The sequence below is a fragment of the Phycodurus eques genome, chromosome 19 (genome assembly GCF_024500275.1).
Source record: "Phycodurus eques isolate BA_2022a chromosome 19, UOR_Pequ_1.1, whole genome shotgun sequence".
Lineage (NCBI taxonomy): Eukaryota > Metazoa > Chordata > Actinopteri > Syngnathiformes > Syngnathidae > Phycodurus > Phycodurus eques.
In genome coordinates this window covers 12,515,798-12,539,655 of record NC_084543.1, presented here as the reverse complement: position 1 = coordinate 12,539,655, position 23,858 = coordinate 12,515,798, and the positions used below count along the sequence as shown (strand labels likewise).

General features: G+C 39.3%; 1 protein-coding gene across 4 annotated transcripts in view; it reads left to right on the top strand.

Annotated features, from left to right (window-relative positions):
- LOC133417689 (zinc transporter ZIP11-like) overlaps positions 1-23,858 on the top strand; it is an 84,709-nt gene that overhangs the window by 32,576 nt on the left and 28,275 nt on the right. For 3 of the 4 annotated variants that reach the window (XM_061705679.1, XM_061705680.1, XM_061705682.1), the window contains exon 5: positions 16,392-16,527. In XM_061705679.1, the coding sequence (XP_061561663.1) occupies positions 16,392-16,527 (136 nt within the window). The remainder of the gene's footprint in view (positions 1-16,391; positions 16,528-23,858) is intronic. The other variant, XM_061705681.1, reaches the window with a different exon arrangement.

Below are 23,858 nucleotides of genomic sequence, written 5' to 3'. Positions count from 1 at the left end.
CCAATACAGGACTTGCAGTATGATATGGGTGCATTTTATTGTCAGTCCTCAATATACACTATATTGCCAAAAGTATTCCCTCACCTGGCTTGACTAAAATATGAATTTAAGTGTCATCCCATTCTTTATCCATGGGGTTTCATATGACATCGGTCCACCCTCTGCAATGACAGCAGAACATCTTAAACTCTTCTGGGAAGGTTTTCCACAATTTGTGAGGTTACACACTGATGTTGGATGAAAAGGCCTGGCTCTCTGTCTCAGATGTAATTCATCCAAAACTGTTCTAAAGGGTTGAGGTCAGGATTGTGCAGGCCAGTCAAGTTCATCCACATCAAACTCTCCTATACACGTCTTTATGAACCTTGATTTGTGTACTGATGCACAATCATGTTGGAATACAAAGGGGCCATCTCCAAACTGTTTCTACAAAGTTGGAAATGTCTAAAACATTAGCCCCTGAGCTCAAGTGAAAGGAAATCAGAATTATTTAGCATGCCAAGAGATTTGACAGTTTGGGGATTACCCCTTCCTGTTCCAACATGTCTGTGCACTAGTGCACAAAGCAAGGTCCATAAAGACATGGATGAGTGAATTTGGTATGGATGAACCTATCTGGCCTGCACAGACTCTTGCCCTCAACCCGATAGAACACCTTTGGGTTGATTTTGAGTGGACAGTGAGCCAGGCCTTCTGACCCAACATCAGTGTGTGACCTCCAAAATATATTCCTGGAATAATGGGCAAAAATTCCCATTAAAAACACTCCTAACTCTTGTTGAAAGCCTTCCCAGAAGAGTTGAAGCTGATATAGCTGCAGACCAACATTACATTAAACCATATGGATTTAGAATGGGATATCACTTAAAATCATATGCGAGTCAAGGCAGGTGAGTGAATAGTTTTGGCAATATTGTGTACGCGGAACATACAGAGGGCTGAGATTACTTGTCCAAGAGGCCACTGACACAAAAGCAAAACATAAAAAATGTAAACCATGAAACATAGACATAAAGTATGAAAGTAATATTAAACGCACAAACACATAAAACAACATGAATAAACCACAAAGTGTGCAATGATTTACAACAGCGGTTATAAGTGTTTGTATAGTTGGGAAAACCGAAATGTGCGAATATGAAGAGGAGCATATGACATCGGGTGTCTTTTGAGAATTGAAATAATTGTATTTGCAGAACAAAATGGGAACTCTGCTGTGCTACACTATTCTAAGCAAGAAGTACGCTGTAAATGTCGAGAATTCTTCATCCTTGGAATATTTTGACAAACGCATGCCACAGACATGGTATTAGGACATCTGGGAAGTGTTTTAAATTGTGAAAAAAAATCTTATAAGTGGGCACTTTCTATACAATCTGTTTCCACTACAGATTCAAGCTTTTTAGACATTATTTGTATTATATCAGAATTGGGTGCATGGACCTTAAATGTAAATCCAGACCTATGTGGCCTGAATGAATTGCTCTATCATGCCTAATGAAAAACAAGTAACAATTATGGATAGAAGTAGTAATAGGCTTGTATATTGAGTGTGCTGTTGTATTTTGGTGTGAGGAGGTTCTTTTTCTGTTTGCACATTATTGGTGTCACAGTTGCTGGAGCAGCAAATTCATGCAATCAGTGCTTGGGAGTTCCTGTACCGCAGCATGATTGCTTCGATTGAAAGACACAGCTTAGTCACAGTGCTTAACTAGCAGAGCAGAGTTTCAGTCTTATGATGTTTGCGACACATAATTTCAGCTGCGCAATTTGGATCTATACCTAACCGTGCCAAATTCACCGTGCCAAGTTGTAATTTCTTGATATTAGGTGTACAGTTTATAGATTTTCAATTACTGTACAGTAAATTTCAATTTAACATTTTAAGTTCAATCATTTCCTTAAAGGATTTCGCATGTGGCACCACAGAGGAGTGGTTAGTGCATCTCGCTCACTGTTCGAATCTGGGCTCCGGCCTTCCTATGTTTTTAAGAGTTGTTATTTATTTTTTTTTACTTAAAGATAAGGTGAACTTTTGAATTAACATTCTGCACTCCTTCAGTTCAGGGTAAGGTGAAGTATCAAATAAACACTATGCTTTCAAGTATATATTGGTAATGCATTTTAAATATGTTATCCTGATAAAATAAAGCAATACATAGCGTATTTCTGACAACTTTATTGGCGGAACTTCAACCTTTTTTGTGTGATTAAATCACACTCTCTTATTGACCATCCGCAGTATACCGTATTTTCACGACCATAAGGCACACCGTATTAAAAGGCGCAGTCTCAGTTACGGGGTCTATTTCTGTATTTAACTCATACATAATGCGCACCGTATTATTGGGCGCAGGGATGGTAAAACATACGCTAGCTTAAAACACGGTAGCATGCACGCACGCTAAAACAATTGTTTTAAAAAGGCAGCGGGAGCAAAACTCAGTTTGGTTGTAATTAACAATGTACTCACGTTATTTTATTGATCAATCCTCATCCAAAAATCCATCAAAGTCCTCATGTTCTGTATCCGAAATGAACAGCTGTGCAAACACGGAACGTATCCCCTCGTCATTGTCGGAGTCAGTCTCATTGCCGTGCGGCCTCTCAGAAATTGTCGGCTTTTACGAAAGCTTGAACAACAGTGCAAAGCAGACACGTAAGCCCAAGCATCCACAATCCATTCACAAATTGTGGTGTAACACGCTTGGCGCTGCCTCTTAGTCTTAGTAATGCTGTGTTCGCCATCTGTCATCCATCGCTCCGACGCTGCTCACAACTTCACTTTGAACGCCCTGTTCACACCATTGTCCAGCGGTTGGAGTTCCTTCGTCCAGCCTCCCGGAATGATGGCAAGCTCCGAGTTATTGCACTCAGTCGAATGGTGACTGTAGAGACGCTTCTCCCAGCTTTTCTTTGCTCATTAATCCATTGCTCGTGTTGGTCTTCCAACTCGAGCCACCTTGCCTTATTTCCGCGGAAACTCAGCTTCGTCATCTTGACTTGGCGAAGCTCGTTTTCCTGCTTCCTCCACTTGCGAACCACGGATTTGTTGATCTTGAATTCTCTCGCGGCAGGTCGATTCCCATGTTCGTCCGCGTAACTAATAGCTTGCATTTTAAACTGTGCTTCGTAAGCGTGTCTCTTCGTAGGTGCCATTTTCGGGGGACCTTAGCCAAACCGATGTTATTTTGCACAATGCACATACCGGGCCTATATACCTACTGGGGGCGTGCCTTGAGCGTCCTCTGTCACGCACCCTTCCCCCTTTACGTCTGCATGCTGTCCTCAGTCACATCCGCCTTCCTCTATATAAACAGCGTGTCGGCAGGAAATTCTCCCAGTCAGTCAAACGGAGCGCTCATCACACAACATTTATAGATTTCGGAACTCGGTGCACACACAAAGCGCACCGCATTATAAGCCACCCCGTCCATTTTGGACAAAATTTAAGACTTGTACGTTTTTTTAAAATTGAAACTATCTTGTTTTTAGCAACAAAAGAAACAAAGCCATGGCCTAGTAGGCTTCTAGCATGTACATTCCTCAGTGATGACATAAAAAAATCTACCTCAGAAACCGCTATCTTCCTCTTCGCGTTGGAGTGTTTTCACGTATTCTCCAGCATCTTCGCGACCTTTCCGATTTCCTTTGGAGTGTAGTAATGCTGAATCTCAAAACAAAAACAATGTTCTAAGATTCAGAATGATTGATTCTTTAAATAAGTGACATGAGAAATACTCACTAACTGGGGGAGTGAATGTCCCTGTCCTAGTGCTCGCCCCCAAGCACTACAGAGCCACAAACGTCCGATACAAGCAGATTGCCCTGTTCAACAAGTTTCTTCTTGTACACATTGCAATGACTGTGTTTACTTGTGCTGTATTTTATTATGTTAAACTTGGTAGACATGAGATTCAACAAAAGAGTAATCCTAAAACTTTGAAATTAATAATAAATCATGGTGGCTCTACTCAGTAGGAAATTTAGAGATAAATTGTTTTAAATCCCACTAAGATTAATGAAATTTGCTCATAACCCTTATTTCTGTTTGTTATTGTGAAGCATCTGAGTGCCTTGAAAACCACTATATGTAAGTGATGCACATTAAAGTTGTGATTATTATTAATGTAAGATTTTCAATAATAAAGGACAGTAAATTCAAGTCCAAGGAGATATATATATATATATATATATATATATATATATATATATATATATATATATATCCTTGGACTTGAATTTACTGTCCTTTATTATTGAAAAAAAAAAAAAAAATATATATATATATATATACATATATATATATATATATATATATATATATATACTGCAATATTAGTCATTCGAACTGCTCTAAGTGCTAGAGGACTCTGCATCTTTTTGCACAATTGTTTTTTGTCAATGTCTTTATGTCTCCAAAGTGTTCTGTAAATTGACTGACTGTTGTACTAGAGCGGCTCCAACTACCGGAGACAAATTCATTGTGTGTTTTGGACATACTTGGCAAATAAAGATGATTCTGATTCTAGTCGAACAAAAATAACAAAACAATTTAAACAGCATATATAGCGTATAGCAGTTCTGGTGTTCACACAGTCAATTGATGTATTCCCCTTAAATTTCAATTCTGTGTTATTACGTTGTAGGCCACAATGGGCTGAAAATAAAAAATGGGCCGTTTCACTTGCAATGCAAGCAAAACCATGACTGAGCTTTGTCTCAGTCATGGTCATGATCTTCCAACAGGATAATGAACTCAAAACAAAAACACAGTTAAAAAAGAGAATGGCTAAGAGCAAAACATTGACTATTTTGAAGTGGCCTTCTTTGAGCTCGGATCCAAATCTATATAATGTACAGTGCATCACTTTGTCTGGTATATGTGCAAATGACTTTCGCATTTGACAAAAGGGGAAACAGCACTTCCCCCTCGCTAGGGTGAATAGGGAAGGGGATATTTCAAAGCACCTGTAGGAACTTTAAATTAATAATTTTTATTTTTATTTTTTTTTCTTACCACAGTGCCACCAAAGATGACAATAGATGATGTTTGGGCTTTGTTCATGTTTACATGTATCATATCATATTTGTATAAATATATGATATACATGTATTTAACTTTTGTACGTAGACACCAGCCATAAAGAAAATAATTGGCTTGAAATGATCAATTGTAATCAGTCCTGGGTTACGATTGTTAGCATAGCATACACTGGAAGTTGGCTGTCCCGTGTTCTGTGTTGGTCATGTGGCGTGCCGCATACAGCGGACTAAACATCTGTGGAAGGAGCCAACTGGAGCAGTTTGCTCACAAGGAGTGGGGCAAAATACCTTTTGACGGGTGCAGAAGTCTCATTGACAAGTTAAGAAATTGTTTGATTGCAGTGATTGCCTCAAAAGCTTGTGGAACAAAATATTAAGTGTTCCATAATTTTATTAGGCCTGTTTTATTAGTTTTAAAAATAATTTTGTTGAGACACAATTCAAAAGCAATGTCTGATGTTCACTGGTTAATTTTCAGTCAATTGTTATTTACTATTACAGCACTTTTGTCAGTTATTTCAGTGACCATTGTGGGGTTTTCTTTAATTAACCCAAAACATTTTCCACGTGGTAAATAAAATAATAATTTCAAAAGTTAAAAATTGGTTTGCGTATCTGAATCATCCATCCATTTTCTTCTTCTTATCCGAGGTCTGGTCACATGGACAGCAGCTTTAGCAGGGAAGCCCAGACTTCCCTCTCCCCAGCCACTTCGTCCAGCTCTTCCGGGGTGACCCCGAGGTGTTCCCAGGCCAGCCGGGAGACATAGTCTCTCCAGCGTGTCATGGGTCTTCCCCGTGGTCTCCTGGACGACCGTGCTTCTCACCCCATCTCTAAGGGAGAGCCCGGACACCCTGCGGAGGAAACCCATTTCGGCCGCTTGTATCTGGGTTCTTGTTCTTACGGTCACGGCTCATAGCTCGTGACCATAGGTGAGGGTAGGAACGTAAATCAACCGGTAAATTGAGAGCTTTGTCTTTCGGCTTACCTCCTTCTTCACCACAGCGGAACGATACAAAGTCTGCATCACTGCAGACGCTGCACCGATACGCCTGTTGATCTCCTGTCCCATTCTTCCCTCACTTGTGAACAAGACCCTAAGATACTTGAACTCCTCCACTTGGGGCAGGATCTAATTCCCGAACCGGAGAGGCCACTCCACCCATTTCCGACTGAGGACCATGATCTCAGATTTGGAGGTGCTGATTTTCAGCACAACCGCTTCACAGTCAGCTGCGAACCGCTCTAGTGAGAGTTGGGGATCACGGCTGGATGAAGCCACCAGAACCACATCATCTGCAAAAAGCAGAGATGAAGTACTGTGGCCACCAAACTGGACCATCTCTATGCCTCGCCTGAGCTTAGACATTCTGTCCATAAATGTTATGAACACAATGGGCAGCCTTGGCGAAGTCTAACCCTCACCGGAAACGAATCCAACTCACTGCCGGCAATGCAGACCAAACTCTGATTATCTGAATCATTAAGTGTGATATATATGCAACAAAAAAATCAAGAAGAGGGCAAATACCTTTCATGACACCGTATGGTTGCTTGACACTCAATAAAATGGCTTACTTATTTGTCAATTGGCTCAATAAAATGATCCGTTTGGGATGGGTGCCACTGCTTTATCCACCCATCCATGACAGGCCTTGGTATCATTCTAAGCTCCAGGTCTCCCATTTGTGTCAGATATTCAAATCATTTCCAGTTCTGCTTGCGACCACATATAAAATAAAGATGCCAGTCCTCGGTCTGAGCCACTTAGATCAACCCTCCCGTCAGTGTTGCAGCCGCCATCTCCTGTAACTGTCTCTGCAGAGATCTACCACACCACATCTGTGGATCTTCTGCAAAAAACACAATTGAATGGCCTCTAGTCAAAAGCATCCTTGGTAATAATTTCTATTGTTTTCAGTTTTGGCTGCTGTGATGTTAGTTCTTAAAGGTGCTAAATAAAGAGCGCGTTTTGATATTTAACTTTTCTGAACTTTTTTCATAACTTTTTAGTGCATCACTACTAAGTGCACCGCAACCTCCTAATTGTGAAGTGTTCCCCCCTACCCCCCTCAGCTTTTGTTGAATTCTGTGTTGAATGCAAAACAATATAATGATGGCCGACTTGTAAATTGCCCAGCCAGGTGCGTGGACCTGTTTCGACAAATAAAAGAAATTGGTTCAGGAACAGAAGGCATTTGAAATGAGGCCAACTGAATGTCATGTCGTTTTGGGGGCGAGAGGGCGTGTCGTTTGAGGTTGACGCCAGTCACTGCATTAGTAATGGCTCTTTCCCTCACGATAGTGGGATCACTTTTCTCATGAAATGCATTTGTGCATTTAAAAGTAACAAAACAGGAACGTCTCAATTTTTATTATAGTCTAGGATATAAACGCTTACTTTGTTTCCAGTAGCTAAAGCTCTTCATGAATTCACATAATTTGAATACGTTGCATTGCAACGGGTCGCATAATTTTTTAAAAATAGTCCATTATTACATTAAGGCTAACCTGACAAGCCAGATGGTTTGTTTCACTTAAACAGTGTGAGCGGAACAAATTACACTTTAAGCTACAATACTGGGAGCTGTTTTGAAGACACGATGTGCATTATTATCCTGACATGCCATATGGCTCCTTCACAAATCTATTTGGTAAAGAGGTGAAATGAAACTGAGTCGAAAAGGGCAGGCACTTTCACACCTTGTGCATTGATGGCAATTGGAGGTTTGTGTCATTATATAAATTGCATCTTGTGTTGATGTAATGCAGCTGGACTGGATTGCTGTCGTGTGTGGTTCTGTGGGTGTGCAGCAGATAGTATGTATAAGTAATCATGCAAGACTTGATTTGCATATACTTTAAAAATCAATTATCCAATCAGTTTTCATCTACATGCAAATTGATATAAGAGTTTAAAGATATTACTCATAAAGGTTGCAAGTTTGCGTAAGAATACTGCACACTTAGGTTGACATACTTTAGCCATGTTGCATTTCTGAGCGCACTGATATGTAAAATAAGCTGCTACAAACAGTTTGGCAGCGTGAAGGACCATATACACCTGCAGGGTATGACACACATCAAAACATCATTGTTATGTAATTGTCTGCAACAATAGCACGAGAGTTGTGCCACTTTTGGTTGTCGTCGTGTTCCTGTTTCCTAGCAGAGACGCAGCACACAAACCTGTAGTAGCAACACATTTTTTTTGTGTCAGGGATAATGTCGTGATGTTTTTTTGCAGGGACAATTATAAAATTTGGCCTTGACATTACCAAATAATCCTACTTATATTTTTAGCTGTATTTATTTTATTACACGCTCAATTTATGATAATTGTATTTAATGGACTTGTCTTGCTTGGCAACTGCTGGTTCTGGTCCTCTGAAGAACAGCAAGTAACGTCAATAAATACATATAGTATAATCTCTGATCCATTTTTGTGAGACAAACTACGCTACATGTTGATGAACTGTTGCTACATAATGTACCCTCATCAATTACGAAGTATGTGCAGCATTTGCTATTAATCATGAATGGCAGTAATACCGGATGGCGGCTGATTGTGTGTGAATGTAGCCCAGGGGGCCACTGGGATTTGCAAGTAGCCGAGGTCCTGCATAACCCTATGATTCATGCAGCCAACCGTGTCACTCAACCTCATTTATTCACAACATTGACATCGAGCTCATGCTCCATACTGAATATCACTTTACAAAAGGCAGCGGGTGTCTGTTCTGTGTTTTTCCTACTGCGCTGGCTGTCGCCCCCTTTACTTGAATAATCATTGTTGTCTGAAATGTCACCATGTAAACTCAGTGGCCCTCAGACACACAACGGAAATTCTGCAAGGATTCTCTGACTCTGTGTATGCATACAATGTATTGCACGTACTGCATGTTTTAGTAGATAACACGTTCACATTTCCTGTCTGATAAGACAATGTTGATATTGTCTAATGCCCCTGAAGTTGTACAATTCAGAATTCAACCAACGTTTTCTGGAAAATTGCTCTTCTCAAGTCTCACAATGTCAGCATATCTTGTAGGATATCTTGAGTTCAATGCATTTCAGTTATTTGTTTTTTAATGATAACACCACAAAAAGGTAGCAAAGATGTCCAAGAGGATGAATTGGCAAAACTACTAAAAACCTTTCACCTATTTTATTGTTCCATAAGTCACTCCAGTGTAACTTTTCTTAGCCAGGCATCCTGTGTACAGCACCAAGCTCTCGTTTTGTCTGTATCTCCTGATAAGGATGCAGCTGGCTGAGGTGTGTGCGCGCATTTTACACTTCCTTATTATCTTTTTTATTTTTATTTATTTATTTTTTGCGACTCTGTTTCAACAGGCCGGCCGGACTCTCTCTCTCTCTCTCTCTCTCTCTCTCTCTCTCTCTCTCTCTCGCTCTCTCTCTCTCTCTCTGTGTGTGTGTGTATGTGTATATATATATATATATATATATTAGACTTTACACCGATCTGATCGGTGGTATCGGCCGATAATTAGCATTTTATGCTGATTGGCTTTCATGTCATAAGTTGCCAATCCGATCAATGATGTCATCGATCGGCTTCGCACAAGACATTTAACTCTGCGTCTTCGTTGCATATGAATCCAAAAGCTAGTTTATTTTTAGCCTTGTCACGTGTCTTGTATACAATAAATGAACAAGTCATGTAAGTAGACACATTGCTCCATCTTGTGATCGGATCGGTGATCGTTTTTTATGAACTTGCTGATCGGTGATCGGCCCCAACAATCCTGATTTGTGTAAAGCCTAATATATACATATAGACACACACACATACATACAGTGAAAGCTCAATAGAACTGACTAATAGGGGTAGCGGGGTCGTCTGATACAGCCGATTGTCTGTTCCATTTTTTTAGGCCATATGCACCCATGTTACTGTAAGTTTGTTTTCGTGGCCTAAAAGCCCAGTACAATACAAAGTTATTCTAAATAAATATAAAAAAAAGCTTGAAAATGTTTGAAAGGTTCACATTATATTCAAACAACGCACGCCAGTGTGCTTGGTCAAAGTGACAGTGTTGACATACTGTATTTATCAGAGGCGAGTTGCTTTCATGAGGCGAGAGGAATTTGTGTGCTTCCTAGTTCCGAATCCGCTGTTAAAGACGAATGGCTTGACAAAAATAAACTGTTACTGCACCAAAAATCGCATGTTCTAGACTCCAGAGACTTGTTTGTATTGTTCAGTTAACACATGTACAATAGACAATAGATATATCCATCATGACATGGCCGCCACATCAGTGCCCCACATTCAACATGGCCGCCACATGCACTGATCCACACACCGATTTACGTGTGATTGCAGTGTAATTCGCCGGCTTGGTGAGGAAGTGCTGGTGCTCCTTTTCCCTTCACTTCGTTTTTCAACACTCTCTTGGGTAGTGGTAGCCCTCGCCTTGTTGCATCACCTAGCTATGCCCCTCTCTGTCATGGTAACGAAAGCCTCACATTGCATGGGCTGCTCAGCACAGAGGTTAATTCACTTCCAAAAGAGTGATTTCATTTTAAGTGTTCATAGTCAATGTTAAGTGTCCGGTAATTCTTTGTCTGTCGTGTATTTTGACAGAAGATTGTCAGAGACATTTTATTAAGACACAGTGTACCTGTTTTAATTAGATAATTCTTTCAATATTTGTACTTTGTACGATAGCTATTATCCATTCATCCCTTGAAGTGTAGTCAAGGATTGCAAGCAAATTCATTTGGGATTTTGAAATGAATGCTCACTACTGGATTTTCTGTAGTCACATTTAGTAAGGTTTGTTGCTGCATTCAATCACACAGACTATATAGTGAATCATTAATTCCTGCCGGTATTCTGCTCATTAACCTTTCCAGCCTGTGTTTGGCTCAATTAATTGTGTGCGTTTCAAGACCGTACTTCCTCGGATTTCATTCTCTTCTGTTTTTTTTAAGCTTTTCCTTCACATCAAACTCAAGTTTTGTAATTGTTCTTAAGTGGAATACTTTGTTTTCAGCTTTAATCAGTGCTGTTGATTTTGATTGTTTTGTCATTGGTGGTTTATGTGGATTTTCAGTTTGTTCACTTGTTTTCTTCAACAGAGATTGCATGTGTACTTTTATATTATATTATTTTTCGTCTGTCAGCAATTTCACTGTCGAATCAAGACTTTAGCTATTGAAAAGCCCTTTTGTTTTTCTTGAGGTTGTTTGAATGTGATTTGTTGTTAAGTGATTCCAAGACGTTGCTGTCCATTCAAAACTGTGGATGGCTCCCCCCCCGCCCCCCAAGGCCAACACTACAAACAACTGCTGTTAGACAGCTTTGGCACTAGTTTGAATTTCAGTTTCAGGGACCAATGGAGATAATTGCTGAAACATGGCGGTATAAAACAAACATGGTGTGATAAAACATTTTTAATTGGATGTTGAGCTACACACTTTTCACAGCACTCTTAACAGATAACTGAAAATGTCAACAGTGTTATAAATGTGACTTGCGAGATTGTGCTATGTGCATTATCCAAGGTTGTTGGCACGTGCTTCTTTAAAAAGCAGAAGAGCGATCAACTTTATCTTCACACTCGTGAGTCTTTGGTCATCAACAAAGTGAATGGGGGAAGTGGTAAAAGGGCAGTTTAATTAGCCAATCGAGATATTTGCTAAAAAGACGGTGTGATCAAACATACTTTTATGGTTGTTGAGCTACACGTTTTTAAACCAACAGTTGACAGTTGACTTACGTCACTTATGTTTGGGTGCTTTGTTTACAGTACACTTTAATTCCTGTTGTCACATAGAAGTGATGGTTTTCTGTCAATCCATTAACAAACTACAATGTGTCGAGCGCCACCCTTATGGTAGCATGCCATTTTGATTGGTACCCCAACAAAAGGTTGCGAAACAGTGGTACGGTACTGTTTATTTCCACTCCGAGTTCAGTTTTTTCTGCCTGTCAGTATTTGTCGATGTCACAGATGCATAAAGAAATATACTTTAGTTTTTTTGTAAAAATAAATAAATAAACAAATGTAAAAAAATATTTATATTTTTTTATATTTAAATTGCAACATTTCCTGCAGCACACCTTTCACAAACAAAATTATACTTATAAAATAGAACATTTAATGACAGTTTCCCCCCCCCCTGTCCTTTAATAAGAACATGATCTTGCATCTGGATGGCAGACATTTTTTGGTCCTCTCTCGTCAACAGAGATGCTATTCATTTTAGCAGTAGTGCCATTTGTTTCTCTCTGCAACATTCTTTAAAAAAAAAAAAAAAAAAAAAAAAAAAAAAAAAGATTTAATTGTATGTGAGGCCTGGAGTTTGATTACATAAAAATTTCAACTGAATTAAAAAAGTAATAAATAATTTAACACGATTATCTCATATGGGGCGTATCTCTCATGGGGCAGTACGGTGGACGACTGGTTAGCACATCTGCCTCACAGTTCTGAGGACCCGGGTTCAAATCCGGCCTAGTCTGTGTGGAGTTTGCACGTTCTCCCCGTGCCTGCGTGGGTTTTCTCCGGTTCCGCCCACGTCCCAAAAACATGCATGGTTGGTTAATTGAAGACTCTAAATTGCCCATAGGTGTGAATGGTTGTCTATATGTGCCCTGTGATTGGCTGGCAACCAGTTCAGGGTGTACCCTGCCTCTCGCCTAGAGTTAGCTGGGGTAGCTCCAGTACGTCCGCGACCCTAGTAAGAGGAAGCGGTATGTAAAATGGATGGGTGGATCTCTCATGGCACACTAATTGCCACGGCACAGTGGTTGGGAATGGCTGCTATGATGCCTGTGGTAATGTAATCATAAAGGTTGTGTATGCTGTGTTGCTTAGTTTTGCAAAACTGTATTACTCAAGTATTTGAGAAATATGTCATGTCTTACGATCATTCACTTTTCAGGATCCTGCTTTCACATCGTCACAATCCCCATGTTGATGTAAACAGGATTTCCACCCTATTATGCACATCTGTGTGTGTGTGTTTGTGTGTTCTAAATGTCAGTGCATTCAAAATTATACTTTCATCCCTGTCAGTCTAAAAGCTCATTAATTAAAAGTATTTTAATACCTGACAGGGTGTCATTTGCATTACCATTTGCAATGCCCACACACATGCACAGAGACTCATGCTGTCATCAATAATGTGTCCCTTTTGAATGATTGATGAAAAATGACACATGGCTTTCTTATATATTTGTGTGTGGCTGTTTCGAATGTCACACAACTGTAGGAATAAAATACAAACCAGAAACTGATGACGTTAAACATTTTATTTAGCAATTGTTTTTATACTATTTGAGCCTTTGTCATTTAAATTTGACTGAGGCTGTGTGTTGCTCTGTGCGGAGTGACTTCTTGAACAACACAGGTAAATTACTGTATAATCAAGCAACTCCTACCCAGAGCATAAACACATCAGATAGACACTGTCGATGCAGATAAAATCCACACTATTTAGCAGATTATCAGATGTACCATTTATTGACTCTGCTCACTTCGTCAATGCTACTTATATTTAGCCAAAGATAGACACACTGATTTATTCAAACATATAATTGCAGAGAAAGGCTTAATCTACACTCTCTGGACACCTACTCCTTTGTATCCATGCGAATCGAAGATATCCTGTTAATCCAGCATTAAATATCCATGTCTCAAAATAGTCATAACTTTACAAGGAATTAAATTAAGCGAATAAAGTTGTATTTTTATAAGAATAAAGTTGTAGTAGAAGATCTTGTCAAGTTATATTTTCCAAATTCCAAGTTGCTCTTGTTGAGTTATATTTTCCCAATTCCAAGTTTTCCAAACAATGACATACATCAATGCCATCATCAGTATGATCAGTGCAAGAACATGTTGTCATTTACTTGTTAAAATTCTATTTTGTATCTTCTTCTTTTCTTTTAGCCTTGTCCCGTTAAGGGCCGCCACAGCGTGTCATCCTTTTCCATGTAAGCCTATCGCTTGTATCCTCCTCCTCTAACGTCAACTGCCCTCATGTCTTCCCTCACTACATCTTTCAACCTTCTCTTTGGTCTTCCTCGAGCTCTCTTGCCTGGCAGCTCCATCCTCATCATCCTTTTACCAATACACTCACTATTTCTCCTCTGGACGTGTCCAAACCATCGAAGTCTGCTCTCTCTAACTTTGTCTCCAAAACGTCTAACCTTGGCTGTCCTTCTGATAAACTCATTTCTAATCCTAGCCAATTTGGTCAATCCTAGAGAGAACCTCAAAATCTTCATTTCCACCACCTCCATCTCGGCTTCTTGTTGTCTCTTCAGTGCCACTGTCTCTAATCCGTACATCATGCCTGGCCTCACCACTGTCTTATAAACTTTTGCCCTGTGTCGCACCTCATCTCTATTCCTTTCACCTCTCCTCTCAGTGTCCCACTGGTTCTTCTTTCCTTGTAGGATTTTCTGTACTTTGAGGTTCCACCACCAAGTCTCCTTCTCCCCTTTCCTACCAGAAGATACACCAAGTACTCTCCTGCCTGTCTCTCTGATAACCTTGGCTGTAGCGGTCCAGTCTTCTGGAAGCTCCTTTTGTCCACCGAGAGCCTTTCTCCTCTTCTCGAAAAGCCGCATAACACTCTTCCTTTCTCAGCATCCACCACGTGGTTCTCTGCTCCGGCTTTGTCTTTTTAATCTTCCTCCCCACCACTAGTCATCTTATACACCACCATCCTATGCTGTCTAGCCACACTCCCCCTTCCCACTACCTTACAGTCAGTAACCTTCATCAGATTACATCGTCTGCACAAGATGTAATCCACCTGCGTGCTTCGACCTCCGCTCTTGTAGGTCACCCTAGGCCAAGAAGAATGTACATTGTTATATTCCAACCATTATATTTGCATTTTTGTGTCATATTTAGCAGCTACATACACAAGGAGGCTTATGCATGGCCATGAAATGATTTTACCACTGCTACTAGCTACATCCAACACCAGCGAACAAAAGGACAGGGTGACTAGTAATTTGCCAACGCAAACAAAGCATGCATCAGCATTCAAATGTTTTAAAAAAAATACAAATACTTTCATCTGATGTATTAAAGGCATTGCCACTGTGCTGCTGATCAGTGTCAAAGGCTTCTCAAATAAATGTTATTGTGTGTTCTCCCTCGCCATTTAAGCTGATGGAGGAAGGATGGTTTCATACCGTTTTGCTGTTCGTTCAAATGCATGTCACCAATGGTATTTGCCATTAAACATGACATTATCAAAGTATTCTACCAATTCATAAAATTGTGGTTTTTATGCTTTCTTGGAAATGTCTTAATTTTCTGAGTAAAATTTTTATCTGCAAGGGCTTTTTTAACTTGTAGTTGAGCTCTGGCAAAGTGATGATACAGAGGGAGTCATTTACTCTTCTGTGGCTTTTTAAAAAATCATTGGTGTGATAAAAATGGTGGTGTGACATGGCCAGTCAAGAGTGACCCCGCCTTACGCCCAAAAGGCAGCTGGGATAGCCTCCGTCTCATCCGTTACCTTGCGAGGAAGCGCTATGAACGCTGGATGAATGGATTTAAAATTGTGCACGTCTGAAGTACTGTAGAGACAGAGAGATGACTTTCCTAAGCAACAAAATTGTATAAAATAATTTTAATGCTGAGCTTGGACCAGTTGATAAGATTGTCTTGTGGGTCACTACTGAAGGCCAGAAGGTCTCCCTATTTTACCTGCGAGATGTCATCCTCTCATACCTGAGACACACCACTATAACACACGACAATTACCACATGAAGAGGAAACATGGTTAAGTTTATACAACAGGATTAGTGTGCCTGATTAAAGCTTTGTACACAAAACTTGGTATGAAAATAAATGTATTTAACAGGTTATCTTATATGCCATGAAATATTTCAAATAAACTGTTGAAGGACACAATGCTGTAATGACTACAATCTGTGTGTGCATGGCTGAAAGGACACATGCAATTCCCCACACAGTCCTTACTTCATGTCTGAGCAAACATTTTTCCTTTGTGTCACATTCATGGCTTCAGCCTTCTTTTACGCCTCATTTGCTACTTGCCCACGCAATAACTTGAGTGACTGAGACTAAATTAAATATTTCAACTTCAGTATTTTAGTTTATTTTTATATCATCATCCTTTAATCTGAATGTTTACCATTATAAAACTGTAATTGGAAAAACATCCAGGATCTGTTTTACTGTTGTGGACCAAATTTAATGATGTCCCCCCCTGGAATCTAGTGAAGTACATGGTTATATCTATCCATACAAATATTTTTATATTTACATTTATTTTTGTAATTCATGTTCATGTTAAATTTACATTTTTATTTTCTCCACAGGGTGTATCTACTGACCCTAACATTGCCTTGGCCCTTGCTTCGGAATCCAAGCTGGTCAAACAGAACGAGGAGGAGCAGCTTTATCCATTTTCTGAATCCCAAGCCATCAAGATAGGTAGAACTGGACCTCTCCCAGGCAAGCCACCCTTCATATACCCCCCCCCCCCCAAAAAAAACCAAAACAAAACAATCTTATAAGAAACTATTCAAACTGTTCAAACATTTGTCACAATCTTCTCTGATGGCTTCTTTCCTTTAATATCGTAACTTCTGATCTTTGTGGTTCTGCTCCCCTATTTCTTTGGTGTCCTAGCATTGTAGTTGTCAATTATGGCGTTTTGGCTTTCACCATACAAACATCCTATACACAGTACATACAATTAGGGCTGAAATGAAATCAATTATCCTAGCCATTGTGCCATTGATTAATCGAAAAATAGGATTAAAAAAAAAGTATTTTGCATGAAAGTTTATTCCAAAATAATTTTCCTGGATTACTGTTTATTAACTGATTATTGTTGTTTATTTGGTGTTGTTTAATGATGAAATATCAAATAAACTTCTTGGGTACTGAGTAATGTGAAACGCTACTAGTTTGATATACAATCCTGAGGTGGCAGGTTATTCATACTATGGCTGCAAATAACAATGTTTGTAATAACCCTTAAATCGCTCTTAAGGTAAAAATGGACTATATTTTTCCATAAATTGGTGTCTGGCAGGCGGCACGGTGATAGACTGGTTAGCACATCTGCCTTACAGTTCTGAGGACCGGGGTTCAAATCTCGGCCCCGCCAATGTGGAGTTTGCATGTTCTCCCCGTGCCTGCGTGGCTTTTCTCCGGGTACTCCGGTTTCCTCCCACATCCCAAAAACATGCATGGTAGGTTGGTTGAGGACTCTAAATTGCCCGTAGGTGTGAATGTGAGTGCGAATGGTTGTTTGTTTCGATGTGCCCTGCGATTGGCTGGCGACCAGTTCAGGGTGTACCCCTCCTCTCGCCCGAAGATAGTTGGAATAGGCTCCAGCACGCCCGAGACCGTAGTGAGGAGAAGCGGGGCAGAAAATGGATGGATGGAGGGTTTCTGGCATGTCAGAAAATAGGTAAAAATGCTGATCTTTGTTTTCCAAAGTAAAACCAGATGTTTGCAAATGTCTTATTTGGATTAAACACAAAGATAGACACTTTCCCTTCATGGAGGACTACAGAATTCATAAAATATTTACTGTTGGGAGGCTGAAATTAGATCATTTCAACAATTTTAAGTTGAACAATGGCTCTAAAAGCTCAAACAGTTATGAAAACAGTTGGCGATTAATTTGATAATCAATTAGTTGTCGATTAATCAATTAATTGTTGCACCTGTACATACGTCTCACTATTATAATGCCTGTCTTTAATGTAGTTGACGTCAGTTGCAAAAGGACAAAGTGAATAAATCGAGCACATTTTGAGGAATCTTTTTAAAGACAAGCCACATATAATGTGGCATTCAATGCACCATTCAAATCATAATAAAGCCATTATTTTGATGTCGTTCTTCAACACAATTGACTAATTAGTTAGTCTAAAAGGAACCAAAACTTATTGTTGTGTGAAGCCTTTTCAGAATAGGTTTAAATTGACAGACCATATTTTTTCAGAGAATAACTACTGACAGCCAAAATGGTTTTTGGTTTAGTGTAGGGGAACCTTAGAAAGGGAAATGAAAAGGTAGAGTGTTCAGCCAAATATAAATTTGAAAATGGTTGTCTGAAGTACAAGCAGAATCAATTCATCTGAAGGAGATTACAATCTGAAACAATTACGCGACTCAGTTAGCAATCTGTTCTCTGAAAGAAAGAATGGCATTCTTCCAAAGTTCAACATTTAAAACTGTTTTAGAGAAAATGATGGACAAATTGTCTTTGTTATATGTAGGGACATCTCCCAGCCATGTTGAACTTGAATAATAAGAAGCGCAAACCTGTGCCCCTTGATATAAAGACAGAGAATCGTGATATTTCAGTATTGTCTCATAAATACTTTCTTCAGGACGCCAGATTGAATACAAACAGTTTTTTGTCTGCTTATATAACAAATTTATTGAATTCATTTCCAGCTTTCCTCTGGGCATTTGATGCATGTTCGCCAACACAGTGGTATAAAAGAGCATCTACAATTTTTAAGCATGTCTATAAATATTGCACTTGCCGCCTTAGGGCTGACACTGACATGGCAATGTCACTGCATGTTTAATTGTGCGAGTTTGAATCTGGCAAATCACATTTTTAGCGAACCTAAAAATGTGTCACTAATTCTGGAGGTTGGTTGATGTCAATTGACAGGAAGTTCTTAATTTTATTGTTTAAAACCTTTAAAATGACAATCCAATGAAACAAAAATTTGATTCATGTGATTTTTGAATTTTTCATTGTGATTTTTATATAATTCTATATTGTGGTTAATGATGGATGGATGGACCTGCCAGGCTTGATATGATAAAAGCAGATAGATATGATAGCCCGAGACCGTTAAGACATTAAAAAAAAAAAAACTAGGAAAAGAACTTTAAAATTGACCCCGAAACACACAGCGAGCCAATGCAGTGACGTTAAAATCAGTCGAATGTGCTTCCGCCTTCTGGTCTGTGTTGTGTATGGAAGAAAGTTGACTATACAGTGGATATAAAAAGTCTACACACCCCTCTTCAAATGAGACCAAGATAAATTATTCCAAACATTTTCCACCATTAATGTGACCCTCATTTTTTAATCACAAAAGCCTGGAATTTGAACAGGGTAAGACTTTTTATATCCACTTGCAGTAATGTGCATTAGGTATGAAAACAGTTCATAACTATTACTGAAATCTGAATTATCTGTTAAACGGCCAACTTTTATGGTTCATGTGCGTAGTTTTACGTACTAAAAAGTTCTAAACTGATTGCGGCCTTTCATGTGACCAAAGGTGGGTAGAGTAGCCAAATATTGTACTCAAGTAAGTGTACCGTTACTTTTGAATAACATGACTCAAGTAAAAGCAAAAAGTAGTCATCCAAATATTTAATTGAGAGAGAGTAAGAAAGTACTCAATGAAAAAACTACTCAAGTAAAGAGTAATTTGTGAGTAACTTCTGATTATTATTATTTTTTTAAATCAGAGCATGAACATAAAAAATATATATATATGGAGTCGACACACACCTGCCACCATTTCAATTTTTAACTGCCAAAAAGCCAACAACACATGCATTGGGCCGTACAGAAACATTATTTGCTTTATTCACTTAAATGGCTTCATGAAAAAGCTGTTTGCTGACCAGACCTAGTGATTGTGTGTATGTGCTAATTTTGCCACATCCGCTGCCAAAACAACAGCAAAAACATCTGCAATTTACCGCAAGGGATTTTTTCAAGTTAGAAGTGGGTTGAAATACCCAAGTTTGGGCAGTCACAATTGAAGAGCTGCATGACAAAGATGTTGTTTTTTTGGGTCTCTAAACACACTCGCGCGGCTGTTTTTGACAGCCCTTTTTCATCAGCTACATTTAAATCCCAGAATTGAGGCTGACTGTTCAGGCGTTGCAAATATGCACTTAATATCCGCTCAAAGGCACGTCACTGAGTTGCCACGTGCATTGTAAAATCAAGCCAACTGCCAACCTGCTGCAGGTTATTGCAACAAGTGCTGATGATTATATTTTCTGTAAACACAATTCAGATTGGAGCAGTCAAAATACTTTCATGTATGAACCCCCGCAGCCCCTCTTCAGCAGCACTGTCACCCAGCCTTTTACGCTGACAGCCACAAGGATGAATGCTCATTAGCCCCTCAGGGCCTACATTGTCAACAGTGGTTTCCATCAGAGTTTTACATTCACACTGTAGGGGAGACAAGTAAATGTGAGAGAATAGAATTTTGGTCTGCAGAATTATTGGTTGTTGTGGTCAAGATGGGTTTTCATTATGTATGAATTTTAATCAGTTATTGCGGTTACCTGTAATTGTACTAGAATGAGGTTAGTTCTGCTGGAAGGATGAGAAGAATGCAACCTCACTATTGTCACATACTCTTTGGAAAGTGAATTGTGTGCCATTCAGTCACAGCTGATATTCACAGGGTGTTGCAAAGAAATATAGTATATTTAAAAAAATACAATTCATGATTTTGACAGTCATTGTACATTAGCAAATATACATCCTCCCAACATCCACCTCAGTATTCAAAATGTTACTTTTGTTTGACGTGACATCATCTGTAAACACTAGTGAGACCTTCCATTAGCAGCCCGCCGCACATGGCCACGCCAATTCATTGCCTCCTCCATGTTTGACACGTGATGTGGTATACTTTGGATTATGACCTCTCCCTTTTCTTCTTCATGGTTCTGTCCAAGTTGATACTGGTTTTGTCTGTTCAAATCCAGAACATGGATGGCGTTTTATGTTTTCTGGCTAAATCTCAGCGGGCTCTCCAGTTCTTGAAGGTTACCTGTGGTCTGTTTTGTGATGATTCACCTATCTTTATAGTATTCTTGAATTCTATTGTTTTCTCTCTTCATCAAGGAAGTAGTTCTGAGATTGTTTTTTTTTAAAAATTTTTTTTTTTTTTTTTTTAACCTGTCATGTCATCTGCATGGCCGTGCAGAATGGTGGATCTGTATGCCTTTGTGCTGGAACAGTTTTGCTGTGCAACAGCAGAGTTTGAAATACTCCCTCTGCTTATTTTTAAATTTTCTTTAATTATTCCGATGTTTATTGAAAATGTAGCTGGACAGAAAAGAGTTTTAGGGGACAGAACGGACAAGGGGAAGAAGGGTGCGAACCACAGCAGAACAATAGTTAGTCTAGATGTTTGACCACAAGTAACGTTCGTAGTTCTGAGATGATCCTTTTAATTATGTACATACCTACTATTGCTTAAACCCATATTCTACTCATCCTTTTCTCATTTCTAATTCTCTTTGGGATCTTTTACATTTTGGAAGCTTTTTGTGTGGTTTTGATACAGAAAGATGACTGGAGGTGGGGGTCTCCTTTTTTTATGTTTGGGACTTTGTCTTCTGACTCTTTCGTATGGTTTTTAGTGATTCTCTGTGTCAACTCACACTTTTTTCAGCCATCATCGAAGAATAATCAAACATCCAGTAGTTTCCCTGCTAAATGTGTGGTATATGAATGTGGATGGTTTGTACTGCCTAAAACTGTCAAGTAAATGCCTTTCTTGTATCAATTCACTTTAGAGAGGCTCTTATTCCCAAACATTGACCCAATACATCTACTAAATTTGCTTGGTTTAATTAACTACATGAGTCAGTATTTTGTAACTGGATCGCACCCAAGAGGTAGGTGTATTTTTATGAAACAACCTTTTAATTAAGAATACTGATTTGCCTGTTTTGCTGTTGATTTAACGCATTGATTTAGATCAATGAATTACGGTATCTCTGCTACGATTGGAATCTTTCAAGTCGAACGTTAGCATCTAAAGCAGTGGTCCCCAAACTACGGCCCGCAGGCCAGATACGGCCCGCCTCCACATTTGGCCCGGTCCCCTGAACAATACCAGAGACGCATTGTGATTTATTTATTTTTCTCAGTCTGGCCACGCAATCGAGACTAATACACGCATAGAACATGACATTCTATTCCACCCTTCTGCTGTCTGTGCCCCTATCTGAAACCTCCACCCCTCCCATAAAAAAAAGAATCCTCGAATCGCCCCTGTCAAATAGACCGGAATAATGTCAAAAAGTTTAAGTAAGAGAAACATTTATTCAGAATGCACGGTATTTAACCTGCAGTGGACAAACGATTATTTTGTTGTTCAATGTAAAGGCTGTTTGTCTCCTGAGGCGGTGGCGGTATTCAAAGAATAGAATCTGCGCCGACACTATGAATCCCGTCACAAAGAGATGTATGATAGCTTGCAAGGCCAAATGCGAGCAGACAAACTCTCAAAGCTAAAAAGTGGACTCTTAGCTCAGCAGAATAAATTTGAACGTATTTCCTGACTTTTTTTTTTCTGTGAAGATCCCGGAAAGGGTTATTAATATTTGGTTATGTGTGGCTTTCTGGAAAACAATAAATGTTTACGTTTAGGCACCCCTGCGATCGTCACACTTTTTCTGTTACAAACTGAACCCGGCCCCCATCAGAGAAGGGAAAAGTTATGTGGCCCTCAGAGGAAAACGTTTGGGGACCCCTGATCTAAAGGATGAACTGTTTTGCTTTTGCATTGTTTTTTTTTTTTTTTTTTTTTTCTTTAATGGCCAACACAAAAGCAGTAATGCATAAAGGAACAAATATGATGGTGTTCATTGAACCAGAACCACAAGACAAGATAACGTAATTAGCCTCACAACAGGAAATTTGCATCATTTCAGCAGTAGCAATAGTGGAAACAGGACATAAAAAAAAATTTCATGCAAGGACACAGAAAATGTAGCCTTTGTATGTGTTCAATACATTAACATAATATACAGTACATGCACCTGTACACATTGCAGAGGGAAGAGAGGGCATACATTTCGGAATTGAATTTTCGGTAGAAAAGACTGGTCAAAAAGAAACACTTTGCAAAACAAAAACAACTTTTGGCCTTAATGGGTGTTGGAAAGCAGTCATGGCTCTTCAGAGCAATATGGCGAGGCCGACAACAACAATAAAATAAAAACAACAAAATGTATATGTGAAAGTGAGATGTATTCTTCATTTTTAACTTACCTTCCAAGTAATAATGTTTTTATGATGCCAGCAGTTTGACTCTGGAATTACAGTATTGAATTCCATACTTCCATAATTTCCAATGGGGAAAATTAGATTCTAAAACTTAACAAATCAAGCATCGCTATGGTACTGCAGCTACCACTGTTTTCCCATCCAGGCCACTTACCCAGTCAGACTTTATAGTTTGTCCCTTTCTGCTATTCTAAATGTTGGAACAGAGATGCAATGCCAAGAATGTTAACCCTCCCAGTTGGATAGAATGTGTTCTTCAAGGTACTGTGCAGAATATGAATAACCATGATTCTTCTACCACACTTGAATTATTTCCTATTGTACAAACCCTTGGACAGAAACTCCTGTCAACCACTTGACCTATCTCTGAGGAGAAGATGATGCTGTAAACCCATTTGAGGTTTAAAATGATCTCTAGCTATATCCCATCTGTATTCTGACTTACCCTGAAGGAATGGCTCAGTCCACAAATTGTATGAATTTTATTACACCTGAGTTGAGGTTTAGTGTTTGCCTAAGTCATCAGACCACCTATGGTGCTGACTGGTTAGTTCCTAATATCGACAAATGACGTTTTAGAGACATTTTAAATGGGTCCGCAACCACTATTGCCATTCCCATTTTGTGCTGCATACGTCTACAGTACAGAGGCTATTTTGTACAGGTGGACTTGACTGTACAATTTTAAGCCAATATCACGTGGGTGGCACGGGGCCTTCAAAACCCTTTTTTAATAAACTGTTTT